Source organism: Neodiprion virginianus, chromosome 1 (assembly GCF_021901495.1).
Source record: "Neodiprion virginianus isolate iyNeoVirg1 chromosome 1, iyNeoVirg1.1, whole genome shotgun sequence".
Taxonomy (NCBI): domain Eukaryota; kingdom Metazoa; phylum Arthropoda; class Insecta; order Hymenoptera; family Diprionidae; genus Neodiprion; species Neodiprion virginianus.
Window position 1 is genome coordinate 17,025,833 of NC_060877.1, and position 25,257 is coordinate 17,051,089.

The window sequence follows — 25,257 nt, forward strand, 5'->3', positions numbered from 1 at the left end:
ATTTTGGTAATGTGTTAGTATTTTTTTGGTATAGTTATTAGGTATTGGCTGCATTCTCATTATGTTACTAGTATTCAATTTTGTTTCACTATTTATCGTTGAAAGTAGGTTGGAAATGCTCTGTGCACTACATTCCACCGTGCTTTGATTATTAGATTAATGATCGTTCTACAATGATATTGTTAACCGTATCATTCGTAGCTTTTTATTTATTATCGTACGTTTTTATATATTCCGATGTCCTATGTAGTATTTCTATTGTTTCATTCCACTTAAATCCTATCGGGTGTAGCAATATTGCATTGTAAAAGTCGATGTAAAAAGTCAGATTTGATGTGAAGCATTACAAATTAATGAATTAATTTGAAAATTAATTTTACTGGTATTGAAATGAAAGGCATGGAAGGTACAATGCAAGAACCTGTGCAATGATGTCTATCAACTGGAATGTAGTATCAATAGGTTAGACCGAGAATACATTGAATGTCGCTCATAGTTTGCTTACGTCTCTTATATGACTATTGGTAATTTATTTTGAATTACTTTCCAGCGGGCGATGATCTGACAAATGAGAACATCTTTGGTTGATGTTAAAAGAAGACCCTTCTTAAACTTGATTATTAACGGCTAAAAATTAATTTTATCTCTAAAAAGTACATATCCATTATACATAATGTCCACGACTATATTTTTAGGGATCGATTTCGAGATTCGATACTTTTTGGTAATGAAATTAATTTTTTTGCCATTTTCAACCAAGTTTCAGCAGAGTCTTCTCTTAAGGAGATTCATGGCGTCATCGATTTCATATTTTTACCGTAATGACAACTATTTATAGCTGGAGTTTTATAAAAAAAATGAATTGACATTTTTATAAAATGTTTCAAATTCCAAATATCGTGTCATAAAAAAAGATTATGATCAAAATAGTTTAATGAAGTCATTTGCTGTACTTCATCTTGTTACAAAAAGGATCTATATGGAATCACATTTGTCAAATTTATGCAACTTGACTGAATATATGTATATTTATGCACCTACCACGTGAAGTTTGTTTGCTCTTAAATCAATTGCCAATTAATTTTAATGACAGTAGCAATTAGTGATTCATATGTGCAATAAATGCTTCAGTACAGAACTCTTATTAGGCTGTTTGAATAAATAGTAAATATAATTACATTTATATAATTAACTTGTCTTTCATTTCACATAAAATACTCACCCTGAAAAATTATCATTGTTTGCGAAAACAATTCGAATAAGAAGCCTGGCTTCTCAACCAATTCAAAATAAGTATTCACGCGTTTACCGCAAAATGCTATAATATTTGAAACATTGCATGTGTCGAAAAACCCATGACGTCAAAAATTGACTTGACGAAGGCCCAAAATTGGAAAGTCTGATCAAATTTTTCCGTGAAGACATTGTTATATGTGATACCGAAAATGTGCTGATATTCGTTTTGTGTGAAACTGCCACAATAATCGAAATTATACTTCAGTACATGTAGTTACGTCTCGGCCCTGAAGGGTGCTCTGAAAGCTGAAATTGTTATCTATTGGTTTCAGCAAGAATAACAGTGATACATGGGAAAAATAATACATTTATTACATGATCGTATTCTGTTATTTTTGCTGAAACCAATGAATAATAATTTTAGCTATCCTCGTCCCTATATATTAACAAGAGACCGCTTCTGGGTCGAAACATAATTTCTACCAGAGCTTAATTTCATTGCTTTTTTACATGGCTTTTTTACACCAGAAAGATACCAGTGAAAAAAGGATGTAACAATTATTACCGAAAATATCAAATCAAACCAATCCCAGATGCTCCGGGAAGGTCATTAAAAGGATATCCCTATGACGTCCTATAGATATTGTCAGGAGGTCGTGAGTTATCCACCGTGGACATCCTGAAGATATTGTGGGATCGGACATTTTTATATCCCTAGGACATCCACGGGATATTGTGGGATATCGTGGGATGATCCCTGGATATCCAGAATATCCCAGTCTGATGTCCACGAGATATCCTAAGGATGTACTTGTGCTATGTGGGTCACTCCTCACCGTCGAGCTCTTGGTTGGCTCTCTGTGCGTGATCGCAGACTCTACTTTCTTGGTAGCCTGCTCTTTGGCGTCCTACACACCGGCGCGCCAGACTATTTGCGTGCCCTCTTTGTCACTCGCCCTGCCAGCGCACCTGGATCCAGGAGGCTCGTGAGGGGTAGCCACATTGTCCCTCGTTTCGTCACCGAGACCTACCGCAGGTCCTTCGCGGTTTCCGGTATCCTCTTCTGGGAGTCTCTCCCTCAGGAACTGCGTGAGTCTTCCTCAGTCACCGTTTTCCGCTCCCGCCTTCGACAGTATCTGTTCGATACGGAATTTGACAGGACGTAGTCCCCCCCCCAACCTTATCTCGCCTGACATCTTCTCCGTCCCTGGCAAAGCTGGTTCTGGTTTCCTCGTCTCGTCCTCCTGTAGCTTAAGTTAGATTAGGTTTCCTAGATTGAGGCACTCTGTATCTTTTTCTTTCCACATCTAATTCTGTAACTATCTCTGTATTTTTTCTGTTCACACTCTGTCTTTGTCTAGTCTACCTGCATGTTTTCACTGTAAATGCAGGTAGTCCTGTTCTTGTCCAACATTGTCATGGACAAATAAACAAATCTCTCTCTCTCTCTCTCTCTCTCTCTCTCTCTCTCTCTCTCTCTCTCTCTCTCTCTCTCCCCCCTCCCCCCTCCCTCCCCCCTCCCTCTCTCTTTCTCTCTCGGATTGGTGAGTACCTGTCTAGTCCACTTTCTGTTACCCTCCTGTTCTGGCCATTTTCTGCTGTTTCCTGCCCGTTTTCGGGCTCTGCTTCCAGGTTTTTTTCCTCCCCTGTCGCTCTCGCAAAAATTTGACCTATAAATCGTTGTTGCTCTCTCTTTTGAGCTACGGGACGAGGCAATAAACTGAAGACTGGTATTCCATAACCTATAATTCTTGACTGGAACGACTTGTCAGTTGACGGACGATTTTGCTGTTTACAACTCCTACGCTACCTTTCCTCTTCCCATTGGACGACCGCTAGGGAATTTCTCTGAAATATTACACCGAAGCTGAAATTAATCTTTAAGTACCTGTTGACGTAAATGCTTGGTTCCTGTGTGCTTCAGCGTGTGCGTGTCTATTGTGAGTGCGATTTATGCGGTGTATTAGTATCTACACGACCTTCTACCACGTCTCTGTGACATTTCTCTCAGCTGGTATTTTTGTTACTCTCATTACACCAAATCGGTTGCATGTCTGATACTTGCTGTGCAAACGGCTTGTAGCCGGTGAAAAACTCAAGTGTGTAGACTGCTCAAAAAGTTTTTATCCAGGGTGTTACAGATACTATACGAGTAGTAGAAACTCTAGTCCTTGTTGCTATAAAAATCTTGGTAACACGCCATCGAGTAGTTCTCAAAATATCAGAGAGCAGTTGACTTGTATTGTTGATACACCTGTGGCGGCTTCGCCTCACAAAAATTAAACAGAAAATTACAACCGGACGTGACAAATCCCAAAAATCCCAAATGCATTTTAAAATCCATATTTCTCCTAATCCTCAATTATTGCACCGCAATTATGAACTCCTAGGTACTTAAATGTATTCCCGTTTTTTTCTCTCAATACACTGTACTCTAGCCTTTACAACCGACGCCGCCGCGCGTCTCGAGTCTTTACAACTCGACCGCCCGCACGCAGACCCAAGTTTTATGACTTGATCGTGCATGCGCAGTTTAGGCACGTTTTCCTAATTACTGGGTTTTCCCCATGTTTTCTGCATGTCATCTCCTTTGTACCTTTTCGTCCTATCACAGACAAGAAATCCCTTCCATCCACCTACTTCCTAACTGTTTCCTCGGTATAAAACCGATGCACGGACACAGCGCAAACACAGGACTCGGGGACTCTCTCTGACACTCAACAGCGACTGACGTGCACTCTCAACAGTCACCCGCGCTCATCAACTCTGCCAGCGCGCATTCAAACATTACATCACATCATTTATTTTCTTCGTAATTTAATCAAGTATTTTATAATAAATAATTCTTCTGTGTTAAAGTAAACCAATTGTGTCATCTACCTCAATCACCCGACCACTAACCCTAAAGACCTGTCATGTCTCAATCGGGCAAAACTCTAGACTCGATAGCAGCCCTTCTAAATAAAAATGTTGAAACACTTAATGCTTTCATTAACTGTCACAATACATTTAATTCTAATATGGCATCTAAACTTAATACCATTGAAAATATTGTCAAAACAGTGAGTGATCAAGGTGATAGAATAGCACAATTAGAGGCCAGCAACGTGTTACTAACTAGGGAAATTGATTCTTCACGAGATTCATTAGCCAATACACCTGTCAACTCCTCTGCCCAGATCACCATTGCTGGTATACCATTTACAGTTACTGATAATCCGTTAGAAGTTGTTACTAAGGTTCTGACTGTACTCGGTGTCCCTGAAGCTTCTGACATACTCGACATTCGCTTAATCACCCGCAGATCTCCGTCGAGCCAAAATCCTGAGCAGGATAACACTAGAGAGGCATCAAAATCATTTATCGTTTTCTTTAAATCCTCTAAGACTAGCAGCCATATTATAAGGAAGAAGCGTTCGCACGGCACATTAGCGGTTAGAGATGTTTTTGCGTGTGATAAACTCGGTAATATTTTTGTCAACGAGTTTCTTCACCCTAACACGTATAATTTGTTGCGCAAAACTAAGAAGATCGCGTCTGACAAAAATTGCAAATATGTATGGTCTAGGGAGGGGCAAATCTATGCACGTAAGCAAGACGGATCTCAGCTTATTCGTATTACCTCGGAGGCTGATCTTGACAAGTTAGGTTGATTAAATCATGTACAGAACTGTCGAAAAGCAGTGACATTGCACGATAGTTCTATGTACTTTAAAAGTCTGTCAATTTAATGCAAACTTGTTATTGGTCCATATAGATTACATCAAATCATATCTTAGCGAATATTTTTATTATTTTATTTCCATATCTGAAGCATGGCTCAAGCCTGAAATTTCTTATAATCTTGTCAAGATTCCGAACTATTTTATTATTCGTCATGATAGAATAGGAAAGGGATGTGAAGGTGTTGCGTGTTATATTCATGAGTCACTGAAAGCCAATCTATCATTAAATTACCTGAAGTAATAGTATTGCGTAGTGCTAGTTTATTTTTGTTTTATTTTATCTTGCTTATTTGATTGTGTTTTTCATTTAATCTACTCACTTTACTTCAATCTATCAAAATTTTATCATTTTATATATTTCTATTACATTTTATTTTATTTTATTTTATCTTATTTTATTTAATTTTATTTTGCTTTTATACTTATATACTTTTATAATACTTTTCCTACACTGTAGTTTTTCTCTTGCCCCAAAGTTTTCGGGCAAAGTGCTCGGGCATAATAAAACATCTCTCTCTCTCTCTCTCTCTCTCTCTCTCTCTCTCTCTCTCTCTCTCTTCTCCGTCCCTGGCATAGCCGGTTCTGGTTTCCTCGTCTCGTCCTCCTGTAGCTTAAGTTAGATTAGGTTTCCTAGATTTAAGCACTCTGTATCTTTTTCTTTCCACATCTAATTCTGTAACTATCTCTGTATCCTTTCTGTTCACACTTTGTCTTTGTCTAGTCTACCTGCATGTTTTCACTGTAAATGCAGGTAGTCCTGTTCTTGTCCAACATTGTCATGGACAAATAAACAAATCTATCTATCTATCTCTCTCTCTCTCTCTCTCTCTCTCTCTCTCCCTCTCTCCCTCTCTCCCTCTCTCCCTCTCTCCCTCTCTCCCTCTCTCCCTCTCTCCCTCTCTCCCTCTCTCCCTCTCTCCCTCTCTCCCTCTCTCCCTCTCTCTCTCTCTCTCTCTCTCTCTCTCTCTCTCTCTCTCTCTCTCTCTCTCTCTCTCTCTCTCTCTCTCTCTCTCTCTCTCTCTCTCTCTCTCTCTCTCTCTCCCCCCCCCCCCCCTAGCTCCCCCCTCGACCCTCGGCCCACACAGACGCACACACACACACACACAAATGCGAAAATAAATTAATTATTAATTGTTACAAAATAAAAATGAAATCAATGAAATGAATAAAATAAATAAAATAAATAAAGTGAATAGAATTAATGAAATGAATAAAATGAATGGAATAAATAGAATAAATAAAATAAATAAAATAAATAAAATAAATAAAATAAATGAAATAAATAAAATAAATAAAATAATTAAAATAAATAAAAGAAATGAAATAAATTAAATAAATTAAATAAATTGAATAAATTTGTTCACTATTTGTTGTTAGCTTTTTTGACCGAGCCGCGTGGAAGGAGTTGATCGCTGTGGTGTCAAAGATGAGAATTTGATGTTGTTGTATATACACCTTATTTATTTATTGTCTATTTACATATATATATATACAAGGTAGTCAGTTATTTGGTTGCCACGTGAGGGAAGGGATTGTCGTGGTCTTATTGCACCGCGGTGGAGGCTGCAGCGATGATGTGCGGCGACGAATCGGTGCGGTGCTCGGTGGCGGCGTGTAATGGCTCTCTGGTGAGCTAGGCGGCGTTGGAGGACGGCGATTCTCTGGTCCGGTCGGTGGTAGTGACGGTTCCCACTCGCTATCAGATGGTGTTGTCTGAGTGGCCGTTGACACGTAGGTGGGTGGTGATTCTACAAATGGAGAGACCGCTGCCGGGATGCTGCGGTTGTAGCTCGGAGAGGTGACCCTGGCTCGTCGGACGTCCCACAGCGACAGCAAAATGCTTGGTGGCCTTGTCAGAGGCCTTGATAAGAGATCAACCGGTTGTAGCACCCACGGAACTGGGGGATTGAGGGAGCTTGCCCTTTTGGTTGGACTGGCTGGTGCCAGGTGAAAGGACTCTGTTGAATCCGCGCTGTGAATTAGCGGCATTCTTTTTCACGTTTTACAGTCTTTAATCCTAATCTCTGCGTGGACATTTTAGTCACGTTTTAAGGTCATAAACTATTCAACTGCTGGAAGTTCCCATCCCTTATTGACGAATTGCGTCGACTGATTTGCAAAAAAGGATACTCCTTACGCCGGTCTGCCACATCTGGCACCCAGTCTTCCAATTTCGACAAATTCTCTACTTTCTACTCGTAAATACCTTTGCCTACCTACCAATCTTCTAATCTTCACTTTTCGTTCCCTGTTTTTTTATGACGTGTATCCTAAAACGCCCGCACGTGTATCGCACATTGGGAATGTACGTTTCTGTTTCTGGCTCACGTGCTCACTCCCACTCCCAAGCAAAATTCATCCCTTCTCTCAAGGGACAATCCTACCCCTTTCAGTAGTTTTTTGGCCATCGGAACTTAGTTAATTTTTAAAACCTACCTTTAAGATCAGATTCGTTTCGACCAACGCGAAGAGAAGACCAACTTACTCTACTGCTACAACTTCTTCTCACTACCCCGCGTGAATCTCATACAACCCAACTCAACAGTGTATTCAATCTACTTCAAGTCTGTTGATAAATATATTTGTTGACTAAAACCTTATAACATTGAATCATCTTTGAGTCAAACCCAATTGTCTCAAGGAAGCCAGTGCATCGAAAATCTTTCCCGATTGGTTTGATGAGGATTTACAACCCTCGTTGGTAAAAAACCTCTTACCGCCATCGATGCCGAGCGCAAACAGACTCAGTCATGCAGTGGTCCGTAAAGCCTGCTTACTGTTTAGTAACTGTAGCGTACTGGTGACGTAGCGTAACAGTGGATGTCGTAGAGTCTAATTCAATTCCGGCAAGACCGAAGTTGTCCTGCCGATCGGTGAGATCGGTGGTCTCATATCTCAGACTCGGTTCCACTTCAGCAGCGGGAGACCACGTGAGCTGATTGTGGGACGCGCTCGGCTGCGTGGGTGGCGTAAGCGGCGCGTGTAACGTAGTGCTTTCTTCTGTGGAGGGCGACTGAAAAGCGTGTAACGCTTGTTGCGGTGCATGAATTGTGCGGCGCGCGACCGACAAGTTGGTTTCAGAAGGTTGTTGTGAACAAAATTAGATAAATAAAATGAATGAAAAAGATGGAATAAATGAAATAAATTGAATAAATGGAATAAATGAAATAAATGGAATAAATGAAATAAATAAGATGGATAAGATAAGGAAAATGATTAAAATGAATAAAATGAATGAGATAAATATAATTAATGAAATGAATAAAATGAATTAAATAAATGGATAAATGGTTAGAAAGAGAGAGAGAGAGGAAGGGAGGGAATGATGCTGAATACTGAAAAATTGAAACAAATCGAAAAACTTCGTTAACATACTAATCAAATGTGATAATCATTACGGAAATTAAATCGGCATTCGCAGTATCGTGAGAGGATTGGTGCAGCACTATATATATTCTATAAAGTACACACAAAAGTAGAAACTCGTTGAAGTGTTCGGGTTTTCGAATGAACACCTTTTTTCACCACTCACTTTGTCAAACACCTGTTTCTGCACGAGAGATTTTTCAAAATGCTAGAAAAGTTTCAAACAGCTATTCGGATTTATATGAAAGGATACACGCTCACCCTCCACCGAGCAAAAAGAAATCAGCCAATCGTTCATGGGATGTACGCCTCGTGACATACAGGCAAAAATGTAACGCGACAACAGTATGAGCTGGGAAAATTTTCTCAAGAGATCGTTACCTGCTTTTTTGATGATCAATTTTTCCCATCACGTGCTCCACGCTGATATGGTTGGGGACGTGCAGGCTCGGATTTGTTCGCTATAAAGAGTCATAAGCCCCAAAACTGTATGTGCACAAAGCATCCGGTCAAGAGTCGACAAGACAAGATTTTTCTCACGCCAAACACTGCTCGCTACCTGCTTTTCGTTGACCGATTTTTCCCATCACATGCCCCACGCTGAGAAGGGTTAGGGTGTGCAGGCTCAGACTTGTTTGTCGTGAAATTTTTTTATTCTTTGATGGATGCGGTGGTCCACCACCGCAGCCCTCCACCCAGTCACCACTGCGCGCTGCCCACTACCTGCTTTGTCGTGGACCGATTTTTTTCCCCATCACATGACCCAATGGTGCTTGTGGGTGTGCAGGTTTTTGATTTTTGCATAGCCACATGAACAGCCATATTGATCAATTCCACAACCTCTCCCCACTCACAATCCTGGATCGGTAAACACAGCGGCTTGCAACCCGACGCATGCACATTTTTTACACGGAAACTGTGAATCATCTGAGAATTACAATAAAATATTCAATTACACAAAATATCTCCACATTCTCTTCCCTTATGCATACAGGTGTAACATATCATCATCAATAATAATAATAATAACAATAACAATAATAACAATAATGAAATCTCCGTACATGCATAGATAACGATCTGGCAAAAACATCGAGTCAATCAAACGATACTAGACGAGCACAAGATCAAAATCAAGACGTGAAAATGCAAACAACAAACGGTATTACGAATAGCACAAATGATTTAGTAAATCAAAATACCATTAAAAATTTCTCAGAAGAATCCCCAAACAAAAAGATCTCGACACAACATCGAACCAAAATTTACCAACGTTATGTAAACAAGATAAACGACGCTATACTTAAAAAAATTCACAGCTAAGCCTGAAAATACTCTATAACTAACTTACAAGTTATTTGGAGAGGAAATGAGTTTTAATTCACAGACAGAATCAAATATGATATATAACTGGCTGATAAATAACCCTTGTTTTTATTTGAAAACAATTAAAAAAAGAGGCATGAGGAAAGATGTTTGGTAATTCACGCCGGGTGATCCCTATCCTTAAAGGGGCAGCGTTGCCCCCACCACCCATCGATCAGCCATCTGATGCCGAAGAAGTCTATGAAATCGTCACCCTGCCATCGGTAGTCGTCAGCTAGCCCTCGAAAATATGCAATTTCGCTTCAAATTTCCGCCCCACCTTGTCGGTGTTTTTTAAAATCCTTTCTACTGACGCACCCTAGGGACTCTAGAGTCCTCAGCAGATACTGTAGACATGGATAAACAACCAAATTTGAATTAAAATGCTACGGAAACACTTCGAATAAAAAGAGCGAAAACCATGTGCCGCAGAATACTATCATGAACAATGAGCAATGAATCAAAATGAAGAATTCCCAAAACTTGAATACTTTTTCTTTGCACACATAAACACAAATAATTGAACGATTCAAAAACTCTTAAACATGTTACGATAAAAACATTTATAATGAGCAAGACGATGAAACTTGGTACTTACAGAAATCTTCTCTAATTTGAGAACCATTTTTTTCTTTTCTAACTATGTACTTTTATAACTCGTCAACTCAGTGAAGTTTGAAAAATGGATACAATTTTTCACGCAGCGACGCGATCTCAATTTCTTTGCCTCGGCTTTACGGACACTTTCTGTACGCAGAGATCGTCCTCCTTGCCTATATCATCTACAGCTCTAACCCGACCTAACCCAGCGGAGTAAAAGCTAACCTGACCTAAGACGGTAGGACTTGACCTAATGTAACCTTACTTGACCCCAGACACTACAACCTAACTTAATATAACCTATCCTAATCCAAGACTGTCCAACCTAACCTAAGTTGATAAAATACTTTCTTAAATGATTTATTCGATCAAGCTTGATCGCTAGCTTCGATAGTTCAATAATTCTTGAGCAATTCGCAGTTGGCGCGACGGCCTCGAGGTTTCTAGAACCTGACCTACGTCAAGGCTACTTCAACTTAACATAACCTAACTTGACCCAAGACACTACAACCCAACCTAATATAACCTATTCCAACTCGAGACTGTACAACCTAGCCAACCTAATATAACTTGATCTTTTGCAGGTTTCCCGGTAACATGAAAAGGCTTCCGTTTCCTCTATAGACGAGAAAGCTCTTCGTAACATTCGCTCATTTTACTTGTTCTGCCGTCTACTGGTTCTCATTTTGTTACACGTACTACTTCTCATGCAATATAGGTAATGTAAGCGGGCTTATTCATGTTTGAAAATACAAATCCAGTAGATTCTAGCAGAGCTGTCGAGAGTGCGGTATGCATCACAACATTTTCCAATCCGCATTGTTGTAGTACGATGACATTGTGTAAAGCAATAATTCGATTTCTGACATGTCTTTCAAGACAGATTAATTCAGAATTAAAGTATGTAAAAATATTCATATTCCTGACCGTTATAAACATTAACACGATTCACAATTCCATCAGTTTTACACAATTCATCAACCCTATTGGATACGCAATTTTTATTAAAATCGCTAGCATCAACTTTTCCTCGCAAAATCACACTGCTGCCAATAAATAAGGAAAAATATATCTCATTCACGAATGCGTTAATGGAACAATAATGTGCTTGAGATTCATCGATTCGTTTGATTTTTATGGCTAGCAGCATCCTTTCCATAAACCTTCCACATATTTGAATGATGCAGATAAACACACAACGCGTAAATTCTGCAATAACCAGACTCAGTTCAGTTTGATGACTGGCAACGATGTTTTTCCCATGGATACGTTGATTGTTGGGAGAAGCTCGATGAAACTCAGCAACCTGCAACGAAGCATTTCTACTCACACCTATGTAATGCAAATATTTCAAACGGTGGTTACGAGCATGATAAAAATGTTTGGGAAGAATTCCATTTAGCACCAATGGAGGACTATAGAGATTGATATATGCAAAACGGTGATCTGACCAGATGTCTCAAAACATATGATTTAGATCCGTTGCACTACTGCACAGTGCCGGGACTTGCTTTCGACGCTGTGCTCAAATACACGGGTGTAAATTTACAATATTCTAATCGATACGCTCGGGCCAATAACAGGTTTATGGGGAAAGATTTTGATCCTAGTAACGTGGAATCGTATCTCATGTATTTTGACGTAAGCAATTTATACAGTTCGTTCGAGTGGTGGTATAATCCTATCGAAATAACAACTCACTCAGACGATCCACCGATCGGTTACATTCTGAACCGATGAATATCCGAATATCCTATAGAGCTTCACAAGGATCATAAAGATTTTTATTCTTTTGTCTCGAGCATTTCACACCTCGGGTTCTGATGAAGGATGGGAACAATGGAAAAATTATGACCGAATTCATCGGGGATACATGTAAAACTGAGCACATTTACCATCAAAGTGAGCAAGTGTGTCAAGGATGCCGGAAGTGCAACGTTGAACACCATCACGTTTAACGATTATAAGCATCGCATGGGGAGGCTTACAAAGAGCTGGTCCATATCACAATGCCTAATACGTAGTAAAAAACATGAAGTTAGTCCCATTGTACTGAAAAATTGACGTTGAGTTGGCAAAACTGTAATATGCAACTGGTACCAGGACAGACCGACGCAATACCTTGAGGGGTTTACCACCACCCCCACAATAAACTAACCATAGGATAGAACTGAGGGCATAGAACTGCTGTAAGGACAACCCATCATCAAACAGAGATAGTTCTTCAACAATATAATAGATCCGTGCGAAACTATACACATTTACCACCACGGATGAAAACGAAACGAAATATATCAACATTATCGAAGTGAGCAAACGTGTCAAGGCATGCGAAAACTGCAACGATAAATAACATCACGTTTAATGATTATAAGAACCGTCTGAGGGGCTTACCAAGAGTTGACCCACCCTACAGTGTTTAATACGTGGTAAAAAACGCGAAGTTAGCCCCAATATACTGAAAAATTGACCATGAGTTGACAAGACGGCAATATGCAACTGATACCTGGACAAACAGACACCATACCTTGATGGGTTTACCGCCACCCCCACAATAAACTAACCGTAGAATAGAACTGTGGACATAGAACCGCTGTAAGGATAACCATTAATCAAACAGAGATGTTTCCTCATCAATACGATAGATCCATATGAAATTGCACACATTTAACATCACGGATGAGGATGAAACGAAAATATGGCAACGGTGTGAAGTGAGTAAGCGTGCCAAGGATGTAAAAATTCAACGATAAATAGCATCACGTTTAATGATTATAAAAACCGTCTGAGGGGCTTACTAAGAGTTAACCCACCCCACAGTGTTTAATACATAGTAAAAATCACAAAGTTAGGCCCAATGTACTGAAAAATTGACGCTGAGTTGACAAGACGGCAATATGCAACTGATACCTGGACAAACAGACACCATACCTTGATGGGTTTACCGCCACTCCCACAATAAACTACCCATAGAATAAAATTGTGGGCATAGAACTGTTGTAAGGACAACCCTTCATCATCAGACAGAGACATTTTTTCAGCAATACGATAGATCCATGTGAAACTGCACACATTAACACCTTGGGCGAAGACAAAAACGAAACATATCAACATTATCAAAGTGGGCAAGCGTGTCAAGGATGTAAAATTTAGCGATAAATAACATCACGTTTAATGATTATAAGAACCGTCGGAGGGGCTTTCCAAGAGTTGACCCACCCCACAGTGTTTAATACGTAGTAAAAAAAAAAAAAAAAAATACAAAGTTAGTTCCATTGTACGGAAAAAATTGAAGCTGAGCTGGTAAAACGGTAATATGCAACCGATACCTGGGCAAACAGGCATCAGACCTTGGAGGGAGTGCTGCAACCCGGCAATAAACTAGCCGTAGGATAGAACTGAGGGCATAGAACCGTTGTAAATATATGCGTTTGACACATGTCCAAGAACTTAGCATAGCCATTTGAGATTAGAGAAAAAATAAGTTTTGTGCAAAAATGTGCTAGGTTTGTGCTGCGATGTGCCACGAATCGCAGGTCCCAATCATCAAAAACCGGGCTCTAATCGTCAAAAAATCGTTTTTTCAACCAGCATGACCATTTGGTTTTTTCGAAAAAGCAAGGGTTGTGCCGGAATGTGCTAGGCTTGTGCTGCGATGTGCCGCAAACAGTAGTCGATTATCTCCAAAAACGTAGCTGATATTGCCAAAAAACTATATTATTTAAATTTTTTTCGTCGAGCTTCGGTCATTTTTTTTCTAAACGCGATATCCCGATTCCTCGAGCTGTGTAGACATCGCTAGGTTTGTGTGATACGTTGTTTCAGAAATCGCCTTTTATGTAATTATTTTTAAATATAGGTGTATGGATTGTGCGATTTTTGACAACAGAAATGTCCGATCACTTCCAGTTTAATTGATGTAACTATTGTTTTCCTTTAGGTAGATCGCGCTGTGTACAATATTCTACGGTGCTTTGACATTTTTCAAACGAGGATTGTATTTTGCGTGTCACAATATGTAATCACGATGAGGACTATTCACTTACAAATGCATGAACCAGAGCCGCGTTGGCCGTAAGCAGAACATAACTTATGTTGCCCGAATTTCACCACGTGAAGGTGCGGTTGGCTTTTGTGGGTTCAACTAAAATCCATCCCACTTTGAGATCCACATTCACACACCATTTACACTTTATGTACAAGCACCCAGACTTTTTATTTACATCCGCATTCAATCATCGATTCATACCATATTAACAAGCACTGACGCATTTAATTTTCTTTTCTGAGGCATCGCTATCAAATCGTGTATACACATAGGTGAATCTCTACCGGTACCGTACCGCTGACTATTTGCGCTGTTTTGTTGCGCGCATTATCATTATATCGGATCCAATGACTGCCGGTCCAGCAATATCCAATATAATGTCCAACAGAAATTATACACTTAGGCCCCTGGTACTCAACAACGCCAGCTAATTTATATCGAGTGCCGTCTGTTACTATTAAGTCTCGAGGAACATTAGACAGTTCCTCTCTCTTATTTCTACCGGTATCCACATCAAGGAATAAATGTGAACCGTATTCGACAATTTGTGTACTTGTACCACAACATTTGCGCGGAACATACCGTCCTAACGATACCGCTTGATGAAGAGCTATTATTCCTTCTGATGTCATGGGGTTGTAGTTAACATCTAAAAAAACTCGACGATGTACTGTTTCGATACCGCATTGTGAACGCTTACATCGCAGTGTGTAACTGGGTATACCAACGAATAAATCTTCGACAAGAACAGTAAGATTAGAGTCTGCTCTGATTTTAATGATTTCGCCTTTTCGTTCTTTTTTTATTCTTGGTAAAGTTAGTAGCGCATTGGCACGTTCTTTGAAAACCTGTGACACTAGACCTTTTTGTATCAGTAGCTCGATACACTTGTATATACCTGCGTCGCTATTAACAATAGTTGCTTTGTAACGTGGATTATTACAAACAGCCATCGCTAATATTTGACAAACGCTATCAAATCCACATGTGTTTTCCACGACTAATATAGTTGATCTATCCTTCAAATTCTTACAACAATTACCATTAGGTAGCAGTGGCAGTGAAGTATATGCCGCGATATTATTAGAGTCAAAATTCGGACATGCTTTGGTGTATTCAGGTTTTTTTTTCGTTTTATTCTTATTCCTTCAGTTGTGCTGCTCTTTGAGCTCTATCACCGCTGCGTTCGCTGAGTCCAAGACTTCATCGCTTCTTACGAATAATCGGCCCGGCTTTTGATCACAGCCATGATCAATATTCCTAAGTGGATTATCTAATGGTAACTCTCGGCAATGAGTATCGAAATGAATTTTCGTAACTGTATTCGTTTCGGATGGAGTTGGACGGCGTTTTCGGGGTTCTTGCTTGATGACTACTTGATCACTAGGATCATGACAATCGTCGAAAAGATGCTGTGCGGGATAGTCACTGATTACTTGCGAGCAATTCTCAATATGATCTGGTAAAGTTTGAACGCGAAGGATAGCCGACTGCTCAGGAGCTGTCCATGACGAATCGATGTGTTGAATACCTAACTCTTCGTTAAGTTTGACATCTATCCACGGTTGCGTACAAATCTCGGTGGAATATCTGGGACTACTTGTGTTTTCGCCAATCGTAATTGAGTTTTCAGGACGGTCATTTTTTTTGTTCAACTTTCTATCATTCTTTTGATATACTTCTTCATTTTCTTCATGCCTGAACTTATTCAAAAAACTTCTTCGTTTCTCATTATTCAAATCGATATTATTGGTTTCTGTCCATCGTTCCAGTTCGACAAGTGCATCATTTTCCGATTGTCCTGCTGAAGCCAACTTGATTTTTTCTGGAAATGATAAAATATGGGTTGCAACGAATCTGTCCGCACGTAAGGGTTGTCGTTCGTTGATCAGCGTACGATTTTTCAAGTCGTTGAACTCTGATTCGATAGCAGCCGACGTAGCATTTCTAGATCCGCTTTGACAGGCTTTTCGCATACATTCAGAGAACAGAGGAAAGTATGGCAGTAAATTTTTGAGATGTTTCGCGAACTTTGGATTATAGAAAGCGTCGATATCTTCACTTTCACCTTTCAATTCGGTTCTTATTTGTACAACACATTCTTCATAGATGTTTTTTGTCCATTCCCATGTACTCGTTAGTACATTCTCTGCGGAATTTAATAATTCATCGTACTTAGAATCGGAACTATGTTCTTTTTTGGAATCTTCGAACTCATCGTCAATTTCGTCTTCTTCTTCGGGTTTAATCAAGTCGATATGAGGGATACCTTTTATCAGTGCCGTGATATGAATACGAGCCCTATCAGATAAGCTTCCACTGTCCGCGCTTCGGCTGAGGACGAGTAAGAAAATTTGTTTAGCGACTGCTTCGAGTGCTGGTATGGTTTCCTGCTGTCGAAGCACAGCCATTGCCCGGATACACATCGATTTTTCACCGTACGGTGTTCCGTCATAGCACTTCCATTTCGAAATCATATTAATAAAATGGCAAATATCAAGGCGCAGAATGCATACGGGCGGTGTCAGAATTGCCTCCGTCAAATATTCGAAACAGAATGATAGGTACTTTTTCAAACTCGATTGTTGTGCAAAAGCTCTGGCAATTCCACCTAAAAGGGCTTTGTCAAAATCTGTAACTACTTCTTGTGGTAGAGGAAACGACGAAGTTTCTTTCGCACCTGTGCGCAAGAGTTCCAAAAGCCACTTTGCAATTGCATCAGTATGATGTTCAGCAAATAACATCTGAAAAACCGGTATAGTTTTGTTGTTTGCCTGAGTAACTGCTTGATATAGATATATATGAGGGCTGTAGCCAGAAGGCCATCGTATTTTGCCGACCACAGACCCAGTTCCATCAATATAAAGGGTTTTGTGAAATTTTTGGTACACCACAAGTTGTTCCTTGGACCAATAATGCACAAAAAATTCGAAAAAACCAATTGAATGAATCGATGTTTCGTATATAGACCCACATTTCATATCCTGAAAACTTTCGAAAACATCGTGGGTTCTAATCAAACCAAGGATCTTGTCTCGCATCTCTGTTGCGGCTTTACCAAGAACCTGGCCACGAGGAATGTGTGCCGGTTCATCATCCCCTATACTATCTATTAACCGGTCACCTTCTTTTCGCCTCCAATTGCACGGAAGCATATTTCCCTCTACCATTTCTTTTGCAACTTTTATTCTTCGAGCTCCTTTCAACTGTCTTTTTGTAGTGTGATTTACGGACCAGTCGAATCCGTAAATGAAGCATTCCATAATAGTTGATTCATTCTCACTTGGAGCGTTAATAATCCGTCCAAGAAATCGAGCTTTACAATCAGGACAATCTCCAGTAATTGAGACATAGAAACCACTTTCTGAAACTTCATTTGTTTTGAACTTCAATGCGCATGGTATTTTCGTTACCTCAAATATTGCATCATACAAGGTGTGCGTCCAGGCATTCCGTTTGAGTTTCTGTAATTCACGTTTACCGCGAGACTGATAGTCATATTTTGTTGTTTCAGGTGCCATCTCTGACCAAACGTTTGTTAGATCAAGTTTGAATTCTAAAACAACATCCAGTGTAAAGTTCAGGGAATCATTTATAATGGTCGGATGGTTATGTATGATATTCCGGGACTGTAGAATCTGTGTCAGTATATGATCGGAAGTGATCGGACATTTCTGTTGTCAAAAATCGCACAATCCATACACCTATATTTAAAAATAATTACATGAAAGGCGATTTCTGAAACAACGTATCACACAAACCTAGCGATGTCTACACAGCTCGAGGAATCGGGATATCGCGTTTAGAAAAAAAATGACCGAAGCTCGACGAAAAAAATTTAAATAATATAGTTTTTTGGCAATATCAGCTACGTTTTTGGAGATAATCGACTACTGTTTGCGGCACATCGCAGCACAAGCCTAGCACATTCCGGCACAACCCTTGCTTTTTCGAAAAAACCAAATGGTCATGCTGGTTGAAAAAACGATTTTTTGACGATTAGAGCCCGGTTTTTGATGATTGGGACCTGCGATTCGTGGCACATCGCAGCACAAACCTAGCACATTTTTGCACAAAACTTATTTTTTCTCTAATCTCAAATGGCTATGCTAAGTTCTTGGACATGTGTCAAACGCATATATTTACAACGGTTCTATGCCCTCAGTTCTATCCTACGGCTAGTTTATTGCCGGGTTGCAGCACTCCCTCCAAGGTCTGATGCCTGTTTGCCCAGGTATCGGTTGCATATTACCGTTTTACCAGCTCAGCTTCAATTTTTTCCGTACAATGGAACTAACTTTGTATTTTTTTTTTTTTTTTTTTACTACGTATTAAACACTGTGGGGTGGGTCAACTCTTGGAAAGCCCCTCCGACGGTTCTTATAATCATTAAACGTGATGTTATTTATCGCTAAATTTTACATCCTTGACACGCTTGCCCACTTTGATAATGTTGATATGTTTCGTTTTTGTCTTCGCCCAAGGTGTTAATGTGTGCAGTTTCACATGGATCTATCGTATTGCTGAAAAAATGTCTCTGTCTGATGATAAAGGGTTGTCCTTACAACAGTTCTATGCCCACAATTTTATTCTATGGGTAGTTTATTGTGGGAGTGGCGGTAAACCCATCAAGGTATGGTGTCTGTTTGTCCAGGTATCAGTTGCATATTGCCGTCTTGTCAACTCAGCGTCAATTTTTCAGTACATTGGGCCTAACTTTGTGATTTTTACTATGTATTAAACACTGTGGGGTGGGTTAACTCTTAGTAAGCCCCTCAGACGGTTTTTATAATCATTAAACGTGATGCTATTTATCGTTGAATTTTTACATCCTTGGCACGCTTACTCACTTCACACCGTTGCCATATTTTCGTTTCATCCTCATCCGTGATGTTAAATGTGTGCAATTTCATATGGATCTATCGTATTGATGAGGAAACATCTCTGTTTGATTAATGGTTATCCTTACAGCGGTTCTATGTCCACAGTTCTATTCTACGGTTAGTTTATTGTGGGGGTGGCGGTAAACCCATCAAGGTATGGTGTCTGTTTGTCCAGGTATCAGTTGCATATTGCCGTCTTGTCAACTCATGGTCAATTTTTCAGTATATTGGGGCTAACTTCGCGTTTTTTACCACGTATTAAACACTGTAGGGTGGGTCAACTCTTGGTAAGCCCCTCAGACGGTTCTTATAATCATTAAACGTGATGTTATTTATCGTTGCAGTTTTCGCATGCCTTGACACGTTTGCTCACTTCGATAATGTTGATATATTTCGTTTCGTTTTCATCCGTGGTGGTAAATGTGTATAGTTTCGCACGGATCTATTATATTGTTGAAGAACTATCTCTGTTTGATGATGGGTTGTCCTTACAGCAGTTCTATGCCCTCAGTTCTATCCTATGGTTAGTTTATTGTGGGGGTGGTGGTAAACCCCTCAAGGTATTGCGTCGGTCTGTCCTGGTACCAGTTGCATATTACAGTTTTGCCAACTCAACGTCAATTTTTCAGTACAATGGGACTAACTTCATGTTTTTTACTACGTATTAGGCATTGTGATATGGACCAGCTCTTTGTAAGCCTCCCCATGCGATGCTTATAATCGTTAAACGTGATGGTGTTCAACGTTGCACTTCCGGCATCCTTGACACACTTGCTCACTTTGATGGTAAATGTGCTCAGTTTTACATGTATCCCCGATGAATTCGGTCATAATTTTTCCATTGTTCCCATCCTTCATCAGAACCCGAGGTGTGAAATGCTCGAGACAAAAGAATAAAAATCTTTATGATCCTTGTGAAGCTCTATAGGATATTCGGATATTCATCGGTTCAGAATGTAACCGATCGGTGGATCGTCTGAGTGAGTTGTTATTTCGATAGGATTATACCACCACTCGAACGAACTGTATAAATTGCTTACGTCAAAATACATGAGATACGATTCCACGTTACTAGGATCAAAATCTTTCCCCATAAACCTGTTATTGGCCCGAGCGTATCGATTAGAATATTGTAAATTTACACCCGTGTATTTGAGCACAGCGTCGAAAGCAAGTCCCGGCACTGTGCAGTAGTGCAACGGATCTAAATCATATGTTTTGAGACATCTGGTCAGATCACCGTTTTGCATATATCAATCTCTATAGTCCTCCATTGGTGCTAAATGGAATTCTTCCCAAACATTTTTATCATGCTCGTAACCACCGTTTGAAATATTTGCATTACATAGGTGTGAGTAGAAATGCTTCGTTGCAGGTTGCTGAGTTTCATCGAGCTTCTCCCAACAATCAACGTATCCATGGGAAAAACATCGTTGCCAGTCATCAAACTGAACTGAGTCTGGTTATTGCAGAATTTACGCGTTGTGTGTTTATCTGCATCATTCAAATATGTGGAAGGTTTATGGAAAGGATGCTGCTAGCCATAAAAATCAAACGAATCGATGAATCTCAAGCACATTATTGTTCCATTAACGCATTCGTGAATGAGATATATTTTTCCTTATTTATTGGCAGCAGTGTGATTTTGCGAGGAAAAGTTGATGCTAGCGATTTTAATAAAAATTGCGTATCCAATAGGGTTGATGAATTGTGTAAAACTGATGGAATTGTGAATCGTGTTAATGTTTATAACGGTCAGGAATATGAATATTTTTACATACTTTAATTCTGAATTAATCTGTCTTGAAAGACATGTCAGAAATCGAATTATTGCTTTACACAATGTCATCGTACTACAACAATGCGGATTGGAAAATGTTGTGATGCATACCGCACTCTCGACAGCTCTGCTAGAATCTACTGGATTTGTATTTTCAAACATGAATAAGCCCGCTTACATTACCTATATTGCATGAGAAGTAGTACGTGTAACAAAATGAGAACCAGTAGACGGCAGAACAAGTAAAATGAGCGAATGTTACGAAGAGCTTCCTCGTCTATAGAGGAAACGGAAGCCTTTTCATGTTACCGGGAAACCTGCAAAAGATCAAGTTATATTAGGTTGGCTAGGTTGTACAGTCTCGAGTTGGAATAGGTTATATTAGGTTGGGTTGTAGTGTCTTGGGTCAAGTTAGGTTATGTTAAGTTGAAGTAGCCTTGACGTAGGTCAGGTTCTAGAAACCTCGAGGCCGTCGCGCCAACTGCGAATTGCTCAAGAATTATTGAACTATCGAAGCTAGCGATCAAGCTTGATCGAATAAATCATTTAAGAAAGTATTTTATCAACTTAGGTTAGGTTGGACAGTCTTGGATTAGGATAGGTTATATTAAGTTAGGTTGTAGTGTCTGGGGTCAAGTAAGGTTACATTAGGTCAAGTCCTACCGTCTTAGGTCAGGTTAGCTTTTACTCCGCTGGGTTAGGTCGGGTTAGAGCTGTAGATGATATAGGCAAGGAGGACGATCTCTGCGTACAGAAAGTGTCCGTAAAGCCGAGGCAAAGAAATTGAGATCGCGTCGCTGCGTGAAAAATTGTATCCATTTTTCAAACTTCACTGAGTTGACGAGTTATAAAAGTACATAGTTAGAAAAGAAAAAAATGGTTCTCAAATTAGAGAAGATTTCTGTAAGTACCAAGTTTCATCGTCTTGCTCATTATAAATGTTTTTATCGTAACATGTTTAAGAGTTTTTGAATCGTTCAATTATTTGTGTTTATGTGTGCAAAGAAAAAGTATTCAAGTTTTGGGAATTCTTCATTTTGATTCATTGCTCATTGTTCATGATAGTATTCTGCGGCACATGGTTTTCGCTCTTTTTATTCGAAGTGTTTCCGTAGCATTTTAATTCAAATTTGGTTGTTTATCCATGTCTACAGTATCTGCTGAGGACTCTAGAGTCCCTAGGGTGCGTCAGTAGAAAGGATTTTAAAAAACACCGACAAGGTGGGGCGGAAATTTGAAGCGAAATTGCATATTTTCGAGGGCTAGCTGACGACTACCGATGGCAGGGTGACGATTTCATAGACTTCTTCGGCATCAGATGGCTGATCGATGGGTGGTGGGGGCAACGCTGCCCCTTTAAGGATAGGGATCACCCGGCGTGAATTACCAAACATCTTTCCTCATGCCTCTTTTTTTAATTGTTTTCAAATAAAAACAAGGGTTATTTATCAGCCAGTTATATATCATATTTGATTCTGTCTGTGAATTAAAACTCATTTCCTCTCCAAATAACTTGTAAGTTAGTTATAGAGTATTTTCAGGCTTAGCTGTGAATTTTTTTAAGTATAGCGTCGTTTATCTTGTTTACATAACGTTGGTAAATTTTGGTTCGATGTTGTGTCGAGATCTTTTTGTTTGGGGATTCTTCTGAGAAATTTTTAATGGTATTTTGATTTACTAAATCATTTGTGCTATTCGTAATACCGTTTGTTGTTTGCATTTTCACGTCTTGATTTTGATCTTGTGCTCGTCTAGTATCGTTTGATTGACTCGATGTTTTTGCCAGATCGTTATCTATGCATGTACGGAGATTTCATTATTGTTATTATTGTTATTGTTATTATTATTATTATTGATGATGATATGTTACACCTGTATGCATAAGGGAAGAGAATGTGGAGATATTTTGTGTAATTGAATATTTTATTGTAATTCTCAGATGATTCACAGTTTCCGTGTAAAAAATGTGCATGCGTCGGGTTGCAAGCCGCTGTGTTTACCGATCCAGGATTGTGAGTGGGGAGAGGTTGTGGAATTGATCAATATGGCTGTTCATGTGGCTATGCAAAAATCAAAAACCTGCACACCCACAAGCACCATTGGGTCATGTGATGGGGAAAAAAATCGGTCCACGACAAAGCAGGTAGTGGGCAGCGCGCAGTGGTGACTGGGTGGAGGGCTGCGGTGGTGGACCACCGCATCCATCAAAGAATAAAAAAATTTCACGACAAACAAGTCTGAGCCTGCACACCCTAACCCTTCTCAGCGTGGGGCATGTGATGGGAAAAATCGGTCAACGAAAAGCAGGTAGCGAGCAGTGTTTGGCGTGAGAAAAATCTTGTCTTGTCGACTCTTGACCGGATGCTTTGTGCACATACAGTTTTGGGGCTTATGACTCTTTATAGCGAACAAGTCCGAGCCTGCACGTCCCCAACCATATCAGCGTGGAGCACGTGATGGGAAAAATTGATCATCAAAAAAGCAGGTAACGATCTCTTGAGAAAATTTTCCCAGCTCATACTGTTGTCGCGTTACATTTTTGCCTGTATGTCACGAGGCGTACATCCCATGAACGATTGGCTGATTTCTTTTTGCTCGGTGGAGGGTGAGCGTGTATCCTTTCATATAAATCCGAATAGCTGTTTGAAACTTTTCTAGCATTTTGAAAAATCTCTCGTGCAGAAACAGGTGTTTGACAAAGTGAGTGGTGAAAAAAGGTGTTCATTCGAAAACCCGAACACTCCAACGAGTTTCTACTTTTGTGTGTACTTTATAGAATATATATAGCGCTGCACCAATCCTCTTACGATACTGCGAATGCCGATTTAATTTCCGTAATGATTATCACATTTGATTAGTATGTTAACGAAGTTTTTCGATTTGTTTCAATTTTTCAGTATTCAGCATCATTCCCTCCCTTCCTCTCTCTCTCTCTTTCTAACCATTTATCCATTTATTTAATTCATTTTATTCATTTCATTAATTATATTTATTTCATTTTGTGACGGGTTTTGAGTCCGCACTAATAATGTGGAAGGCGGGAACAATTAGAGACGGGGCGAGAAAGTCGGGGCTGATAGAATAGGTAAAACTTGGTGTGTATATTTGCGAGGGGGGGGGGGATACATGTATTGCGATCGGGGGGGTGAGTCGACTTAAAACTACGAAAGGTACAAAGGGGTTGTAGACATCAACGGGGGCTGATCACGCCTCAGCCCTTAGCGTCACTTAACCCTAACTTACAGATACGCGCGCGGGGGGAGTGTGTAGGAAGACGGGGAGTGTGAGGTAGGAAGGGTCGGTATTGCGGAGGGGGGGTGGTGTAGTGTGACGGGGAGTGTGGGGAAGAGAGGGTCGGTAGTGCGGGGGGGGAGGTGGTGTAGGGTGATGGGGAGTGTGAGGTAGAAAGGGTTGGTATTGCGAGGGGAGCGGCAGATCGGCTGTAGATTGCAGGCTAACCTGGTGTCGTCCGCGCGTGTGGGTAACGGTGTGTGTAGCGGTGTGTAACTGTGTGTCTCTCTCGTTCTCTCTTTCTCTCTCTCTCTCTCGCTCGTCCTCTTGGCTTCTCGTGGGTTTCTCTTCCGGAGACTTGTTGCTGCTTTGTAGGCCGTGATCGTACTGCTCGCCGGCGCTCGGTTCCGCCGAGCGTCAGTGGGCTTCGGTTACCTTCGGGTGTTTCCCGACGGGACGGGACTCACCCGTTCGGCTCTTCCCCGCGGGTTTGGGGTTTGTTGTGACTTGCACTCTAGGTGCAACGTCACAATTTATTTTATTCATTTTAATCATCTTCCTTATCTTATCCATCTTATTTATTTCATTTATTTCATTTATTTCATTTATTCCATTCATTTCATTTATTTGAGTCATTTCATTTATTTTATTTATTTCATTCATTCCATTTATTTCATTTATTTCATTCATTTTATTTTTTCCGTTTATTTTATTTGTTCTATTCATTTTATTTATTTTATTCATTTCATTTCTTTCATTTTTTTCATTAATTTCATTAATTTCATTTATTTCATTTATTCCATTGATCTCATTTATTTCATTTATTTTATTTATTTTATTCATTTTATTTCTCTTATTTATTCTATTTATTCTATTCATTCCATTCATTCTATTCATTTTATTTATTTTGTTTACTTTATTCATTTTATTTATTTTATTCATTTCATCCATTGCAAAAAATGCTACATAGCCTAATCTTTATTTTCATTTTGCATGAATTAATAATTCATTTATTTTCGCATT

At 39.7% G+C, this 25,257-nt stretch overlaps 1 protein-coding gene across 1 annotated transcript; it reads left to right on the top strand.

Moving 5' to 3' along the window:
- The first annotated feature begins 4,151 nt into the window (after positions 1-4,151).
- Positions 4,152-4,889, top strand: LOC124310209 (uncharacterized). The gene has a single exon (XM_046774017.1). It carries the CDS (start codon positions 4,152-4,154, stop codon positions 4,887-4,889), a length of 738 nt encoding a protein of 245 aa, XP_046629973.1.
- Positions 4,890-25,257: the final 20,368 nt, after the last annotated feature.